This window comes from Morus notabilis, unplaced genomic scaffold, assembly GCF_000414095.1.
Source record: "Morus notabilis unplaced genomic scaffold, ASM41409v2 Scaffold738, whole genome shotgun sequence".
NCBI classification, from domain to species: Eukaryota; Viridiplantae; Streptophyta; class Magnoliopsida; order Rosales; family Moraceae; genus Morus; species Morus notabilis.
In genome coordinates, this window is record NW_010359162.1 from 61,659 (window position 1) to 69,990 (window position 8,332).

The window sequence follows — 8,332 nt, forward strand, 5'->3', positions numbered from 1 at the left end:
ATATATATATATATATATTGCTCTAACCGTGGAAATGTAGAGATGATACAAATGGAAAACCACCAATTCCAAGTTCATATTCCCAAATTTCCATAGTAATCCACTCACTACGTTTTGTATCAGAATAAAATTTAATAAAACATATGCATACAAACATAAGAAAGTGAGCTCAGAGCTGTGACAAAAAGAGTACCTAAAATTATCCCACAGCTCTCCAAGAACAAAGATTTTTTCCTCAATTTATTGCTCTGAGCAAGAAGTGGAAAATGCAGGAGAAGGAGAAAACGTTTTAGGTTTCAATAGTTTAGGTGAAACGAGAAAAAAAGAAAAGAGAAACTAAATTAAATATTATATTGGAGAGTAAATTAGGCTTTGTTCACTGATTGATCCGTCCATGAGAAAGAGGAAGTAAAATGGTGGGCCCAGGTGAATAATTTTTTGGTACGAAAATTTAAATTATGGTGATTTTATTTATAATTTTAGAATTAGAATTTATGATTTTTTAGTTTAAATTATTATTCTGAAATTATAATTCAGAATTAGAGGTTTGAATCACCTTGAATTAAGAGCGGATAATTTTAAAATCATGATTTGAACTAATTTAAAACATCACATAAATTTCAAATCATAATTCAGAATCACTGTAAACAAACATTGATTCTAAATCAGAATCTAAAATTATAATTCTGGATCCATTTACCAAACACACCCCATCTCTCCACATCTCCTCTCCCTTCCCATTTCCTTCCAACTAAAAACTGATTTGGACTCTCCCTCCACTCTTCTCCATCCATCCATCAATCCTCCTACCAAACCAAGTGTCAGAGACAATATGTATTAGTATTATGAATGTACATGTATCACAATTTTGTAATACGATACAAAATAATAATGGTCAAAATAACCAAACACCTTTGTGTAACTCTAAATTGGTTTCATTCTATGAGATAATGCTTTCATTTTATGAAAATTTGGTTTCATCATTATCAATGCGATTATGATGTGATGTGGTATTTAAAAATACATACTAATTAAATACTAACAATGTGGAACACCATCCAAAAGTAAACTTAGGACAAATTTAAGAAGCATTGTGCTAAAAGGCCATAATTATTTGAACATTTAAGCTCTCTAACTAGGAAAAAAGAGTTAAATAGCATTGTTTGAAAATATTTATGGTAAAATATTATTTATGATAATAATTCATTTACGAAACATATTTACAGTAAAATTTATTTTATAAATTTGCTTCACCGTAAACAAGTTATCTAGCATAAATATTTTTTTTATAATATCTAGCATAAATATTTTAAATATTCTATTTATCATCAATATTTTTTTTTTTAAAATAGCTTATCTGTTATAATTCTCGCTTCAACTATTGGAATTAACTTCTAATGGTTTGATAATTGGTTTAAAAAATTGCTAAGAATGAAAATTCCATGAACAAAAGGGTCAAATGATGAGAGATTTAAAGAGAACAAGCGCCAAAACCCAAAATAAATAAATAAATAGAATAACAATATAAACAAAATTCTATGAGAAACTTTACCACATTTATTTTTTGAAACAGAAAGTTTATAATATGAACTAATTAGTTATTACACATTGTTTTTGTTATAGAACAACAATAATAACAAAATTCTATGAGAAACTTACATAACATTGAGTAATTAGTTATTTTAACATTGTTTTCGTGAAATATTACACAGATTGACAAACACTTCTTTTGGGGTCATTCACAAAAATAAAAATAAAACATAAAAAACAACAAATTTTTTTTCTAGATTACTGTTACAAATTCCCATAATAAGATTGGTGTCTTATATTACCTTCAAAAATATATGTACAAATTTTCGTTTCTATCGATGAACCGTATTCTTGAGCTTGTCAAGAATAGCGTGGAAATTAGCCACAATTGCCAAAGCATTGCTAATGTACTCCTTGGACTTATCCATCTTCGCCTTGACCTCATCAAAAACCGCCGATCCCGTCTCCTCCAACCCATCCAAGCACGTCTCCTCATCCGTCGCCGCCGTGCCGATCCACGTCTGCAGATCCTTCATCTTCTCCGCCGTCAGATCATCCCCCTTCCCCGGTCCCACCACGATCGCGACCGCCGAATCGTTGAGTCGACTCAGCGCCTCCTCCACCAGATCGCGGCAATCGCGCGTCGCCGCGTCGCCGGAGTTCATCGATTCGAGCGCCGACGAGAGCTTCGAGGTCTCGGTGATGGCGACTTCGACGGAGAGCTTCAGAAGGGCTTTCGGATCGGACTCGGGGGGGTTGTTGGCGGCGGTCATGCTGGAGACGCACGCGTCGGGGAAGCGCGTGAAGTTGCAGATGGTTCTGATCGTTGAGTCGGCCGAGTTGGAGGCGAGTGACGGCAATTCCGGTGACTCGGTGGCTGACTCGTGGATTAGGGCTCCGATGACTAGGCCGATGGCCAAAGAGAGGAAGAGAAGGGCTGAGATGGCGATTAGACGACGTCGTTTGTGAGAAGGTTTTTGGGTTTGATTTTCGAGATTGTTGGGATTTACAGTTACTTTGCCGTATCCTTTGACGAAGTTGATGGAATCCATTTCTCTGTGATGGGGAAACTGATTATGATTTAGAAGACTTTTGGTTTTTATTATTATGGAGAGAGGATGGAATGTGAAGAAGAATATTGGATTGAGCGAATTAATTAACAAATTACAAGCATCAATTTTTTAAAATAAATAAATAAATTCGACAGAACCCACAAAATAAGGACAGGAGAGTAACTTTCTAATACAATTTGCCCGCTCACAGGAAAATTAATCTTCAAGTCAAAGGATGAAAATTCCCACAAATTTCCAAATGTTTTATTAATATTTAAAAAATATGGCTGTAACTATAGATTTTATAATGGAAGTTCAAAAAAAAAAAAAGATGGAACTCTCGGGTGCGTTTAGAATTAATTTCAAAACGTTTTTATTTTCTGTACAAAAATAAAAATGAAAACGTTTTTATTTTTATTTTTGAATTATTTCTGAAAATGCGTTTGGTAGTTTTATTTAGAGATTGATTTCAATTTAAAAAAAACTGAAATTGCGTTTGGTGGTTTCATTTTTAAAAACATGTAATAGTATTTAATATATTTTAAAACTACATTTGGTGGTTTCATTTTTAAAAACATGTAATAGTATTTAAAATATTTAAAATAAATAATAATTGAATCACAAATAAAAACACTAATAATTAATAAAATATAGAAATTACAATATTAGTTTAAATTATTGTCGCCTATAAGAATCCCACATTTGATTAGCTAGATGATCCCTTAAATTAACCATGTAATTACGTTATTGCTGACCACTCATTTCAGATGTTTCTGCTTCTTGTGCATCTATACCATGTTGTTGTTCCTGTTGCCCTTCTTGTTCTCCCTCAATATCTTCTACGGGCAAATCGACCTCATATTGTCTAAATAGAGAATCATCTCGCGCGTGCATTTTAATTAAATTGTGGATCACACAACAAGATATTGGTATAACATTTTGTCTTGGCATCCAATAATTGGTCATATGCCTAAGAATTTTAAACCTTACTTTCAAGACCCCAAAGCACATCTCTATGCAATTACGCAGTGAAGAGTGATAATAATTGAATAACTCTTGTGGTCCCGTTGGTTGACCACCATTTCTAAACTGATGAATATGGGGTTGATGGTGGCTGATAATCAGCCCCCATTGGGGCTGATGGGGGGCTAATTTTCAGCCCCCATCAGGGCTGATTATCAGCCCCCATCAGGGCTTATAATCAGCCCCCAATGGGGTTGTTGGGGGCTGATTTATCAGCCACCATCAGGGCTGATAATCAGCCCCCAATGGGGTTGATAGGGGCTGATTTATCAGCCTTCATCAGGGCTGATAATCAGCCCCCATTGGAGCTGATGGGGGCTGATTTATTAGCCCCCATCAGGGCTGAGAATCAGCCCCCATTGGGGGGGCTGATAATCAGCCCCCATTGGGGCTGATGGGGGGTTGATTTTCAGCCCCCATCAAGGCTGATTATCAGCCCCCATCAGGGTTGATGGGGGCTAGGGGTTGATTTTCAGCCCCCATTAGGGCTAATTATCAGCCTCCATTGGGGGCCTCCGAGGCCAGCCCCAATGGGAGGCCCCCAGGGGCTGATTCAGCCCCAACGGGGGGGCCTCCCAGGGGCTGATACAGCCCCAATGGGTGGCCCCCAGGGGCTGTATCAGCCCCAACGGGGGCCTCCAGGGGAAAAAACGGAAAAAAAGACCAAATCAGATCAAGCATAGGAAAATTAGAAACAAAACAACACCAAATCAAACGGAAAACTAGCAACCGATTTGGTTAAATATAGCAAATCAAACGGCAAGACCAAAACGAAAAAAAAAAAAAAAAAAAAAAAAAAAAAAAAAAAAAAAAAAACAAATCAGAAATTGCTCAACCAAATCGATCGGAAAATCAAACACCATCAAAACATTTTTGGCTAGGGGCATACCTCGGTGAGAAAACGGCGAGATGAGAACGGCGCAGATCGGGCAACAAGAGACCGGAGGAGCTCAGGCGAACGGAGGAGCTCGGGTGAGAAGCAAACGGCGCAAGTCTTTGACTCTTGGGCGAGAAGAACGCCGGGGCTCGGCCGGGAAGAAGAGCTCGGCTGAAGAAGGGAAGGGAAAAAGAGCTCGGCTGAAGAACGGAAGAAAAAATCGAAGAAGAGAGAACGGGAGGACAGATCGAGGCTGAAGAAAGAAAGAAAACCAAAATGAAAACCAAAAAATGAAAACGGATTTTTTTCGTTTTCAGAATTCCACAAAACGACAAAAACATTTTTGTTTTTGTTTTCTAACACAAACTTCGCCAAACACGTTTTTCATTCCTGTTTTTAATTTTTTACTTCGAAAAATGTGAAAAATGAAAACAGAAACGGTAACAAACATGCCCCATTGTCTCTTGTCAGGTATTTCTTTTATGAGACCCGCCTCACAGCTTAGCAATAATACAATTAACCTTTATTTTTGAGAATCTTTATGGTTGAGTGTTTTTTTCTTTTCACCTTCGAAACAGTTTGTTTTAAATTAGTTTTTAACATATTCGTATCAAAAATTAATATACGGTTCCCACCGATTTTGCTCCACCATGATTTTTCTTTCAAAACGGTTAACTCTCAATTTAAAAAAAAAAAAAAAAAAAACAGATTAATTTAATACAAAAAAATATTAATTATCCTCCATAGGAGAATACTATCCAAATTTTTCAATTTTACTAACATTACAATAAATCTTAAAATTTAAAGAGTGAGTTGTTAAGAAAAAAAATTAAGAGATCAATTTACTAAACTCGTAAAGTTAAAGGGCGTCCAACTGACTTCTTTTTAATCACAAAAGAAAAAAAAAAATATCCCAACAAATTAAGAGAAATTCGTAAATTTCATCTGACAGCAAACTTGGACAGCACATTTGTTAGTTATATGCATTTCACCAAATATACATTTTGTTCACTAGTACTGAATTTTATCTTCAATTGTTCTATTGTACCGAGATAACCTATGAATTTCTCTCCAACTGGTCAAAAGTCATGACTGTATTCTACCCTCATCAAGATATTACCAAATATGTGTTTGTAGTCATGTCAGCAACGAACAAATTTTACTACACGACAACAGCCATTGATGAATAAGAGACCGTCAGTGATTTGACAAAGAAGATAACTTACTGGCACAGAAAGCAAACGACACAGCATGATTCTCAAGACCTTTCCGAAACAAGAACTTAAAAACAACCAGATAGGTGTGTGTTACTGAGAAAGAAAAATTAAATTCTTCCGAGAGTCAAAAAGATACACAACATCTCCTAAACACCCAGACAAAGAAGCTGAAACAAACATTTGAAAAGTTCATAACATTAAAATAGTGCAAGAAAATTTCAAAATGCAAGAGTGCCAGGAAAAAAAGTTCTACTAGTAATGCTAAGGAGAAGATCTAAACTCGCATCATTTAATCCTCATCCTCCTCATCGCCGTCTCCACCAGCAGCCTTCTTAGCAGCTGCCTTCTGGTTCCTTCTCTTCACTCGTCCAGGACGACCACCACCGAATGGACTTGTGAGTGAGAAGTCAATGTGCTTCTGAGAATCTACTCTCACCATGAATGAGGGAATGTTCACTACCTGCCTCCCAACTCTGCCACGAAATACAGATAACAATATTGTAAAAATATGGCCATTATATCTATTGAAATACATGAACTCCATATTCAAACGAGATATTGATTATCTATTGATAAATCATAGCAGTTGTTCTCAACCGATTGCATTCATCCTAATAGAATAACTTGCAATCATCATCACCAGACCCTTTATGATATCCACGGTTGAATCAACCCAAATACATCAATTACCAAAAAAAAAAAGGAAGATAACGAAAAAAGGAACCATCCTGGCTGGCCAAAAAGAACCCTGTGTACACTACCACAGAAACACCTTGGTAGTTTGATAAATAAACAAATGTACTACCAGAGCCAACTTTTGCTGCCTCATTTTTTTTTTTGGGGGGGGTTTTGGAATGTTACCAACAAGCTTACAAACTTAATGATTAAAAAGAGACCAATAATAAACAGTGCAGCATAAATATGGTAAGATGTTCCTTAAACTAAAACAGATAAGATTACCTGATGTGACGCTGCCTAATGAGAACTCGGGCATGGTGAATAGACTTTGCCATACCAGACTTGAAAACAAGTGTCTGCAGACGGCGCTCAAGGAAGTTCTCAACAGTCAGTGCCAAGACATAATCGAGCTTGTTTTGACTCTCATCCAGAAGCCCGTAGCGGTTCATCCTACGGAGAAGAGCCTCACCCTCAAAGATACGGCGGGGGTTCTTCTCATCAAGGGTCAGAAGCATCCTAGCATTGTTACGGATACGGCTCAATGCATACTGAACTCTCCACAACTCCCTCTTGCAACGAAGTCCATACTCACCAACGAGTTTCAGCTCGGCATCCAAACGCTCCTTCTCATAGGGTCGACGGGGCTTCTTGAATGTCTTCCCATCTGAACATGTACAGAATTCATATCACGATTTTGGAAATTCAAAACAGCAGCAATCAGTATTAACCCATAGTGCACCAACAAAAAACCTCACATAAGTCAAAATATCCTGGCTTTATTTTCTTTGTGCTAAAGAAATTAACAAGCCCAATGTTCTATGCATCAGAAGTTCTCAAAAGCATAACACCAAATATGAAAAAGAGAAAATAAAAAAAAAATCTGAATATACAACATTGAAAACTATCAACACGGTGCACAAACAATTATCTTACTTATTCAAATCAAATGTCAAATGTCGAAATCCCATAAAGTAAAACTACAAAATGCCTAAGGATCGATACTTAATCGACCTTAGTTTATGTCAAATCTTAGATCCTTTGTACCCATGACACAAACAGATCACATTCATTTCACACCAGCATCTCAAAAGTTCATAAGCTAATAATTCCACATAAAAATATCTACTCTTTTTTACCGAAAACCCATCATAGAACCAAACAAAATTAAGCAAAACCATTTTCTAAAAAAAAAAAAAAGCACCAAACAGGGTGCAGAACGAGCGCCATTATCAATACGACGCTTCGAAATCACATTCAAATCAGATCACGGATCATTTTATTTGACAACCAAAACCCTAATCCCAATCTCTATAAAACGAACCACATAAAGTTCCTCGCAGATCACAGATAATCTTAGAGAGAGAGAGAGAGATTACAGTTGCGATAGAACGAGACGTGAACCATGGCTCTTCTTCTTCTTCTTCTTCGTCTTCTCCGGCAAGGTCGTTGTTCGTAGCCGTGTCTCGCTCAGTGTCTCGTCTGACTGTAAAATCCCTTTTATACTCTCATTCTAAAACCCTAATCCCAGAACTCCCATGACCTATTAGCCGATGTTTCCAAACACCCCATTAGTGTTAGGCCCAAATTCATTTTAATTGGGAATAGTGATAGACCCACTCTTTGTGGGCCTTAACTTATTTAATGGGCCTTAAGGAGACCCAATCGGCTATTATGAGGAGGAAATGTGAAAATTACTTTTAAAAAAAAGAAAAGAAAATTGTTCAACTTCCTTTAGGGTCAGTAATAAATATGAATCATATTATTAAAATAATAATAAAAGGTAATATGATTTTAAGGAAATATATATTATCACGTTTAGTTAAATATATGAATCTAATAATAGATTTTTAAGAATATTATTTGTATTGTATTTAGTTAAATACAGTAATGTAATTTTTTTACATAATAAACAATTCTAAATATTTTAAGATTAATTTATTAAATGCTTTTCCTAG

The 8,332-nt window shown here is 36.1% G+C and overlaps 2 protein-coding genes across 2 annotated transcripts; both read right to left on the minus strand.

Moving 5' to 3' along the window:
- Window positions 1-675: 675 nt before the first annotated feature.
- LOC21388773 (pectinesterase 1) lies at window positions 676-2,692 on the minus strand. Its single transcript, XM_010093747.2, has 2 exons — window positions 1,833-2,692; window positions 676-806 (listed from the first exon to the last, which is right to left on the minus strand). Exon 1 carries the CDS (start codon window positions 2,580-2,582, stop codon window positions 1,863-1,865), a length of 720 nt encoding a protein of 239 aa, XP_010092049.1. The 5' UTR covers window positions 2,583-2,692; the 3' UTR covers window positions 676-806; window positions 1,833-1,862.
- Window positions 2,693-5,737: 3,045 nt separating this feature from the next.
- Window positions 5,738-7,867, minus strand: LOC21388774 (40S ribosomal protein S9-2). The gene is made up of 3 exons (XM_024162787.1): window positions 7,754-7,867; window positions 6,660-7,041; window positions 5,738-6,172 (listed from the first exon to the last, which is right to left on the minus strand). The coding sequence occupies exons 1-3, from the start codon at window positions 7,779-7,781 to the stop codon at window positions 5,989-5,991; spliced, it is 594 nt and encodes a 197-aa protein (XP_024018555.1). The 5' UTR covers window positions 7,782-7,867; the 3' UTR covers window positions 5,738-5,988.
- Window positions 7,868-8,332: the final 465 nt, after the last annotated feature.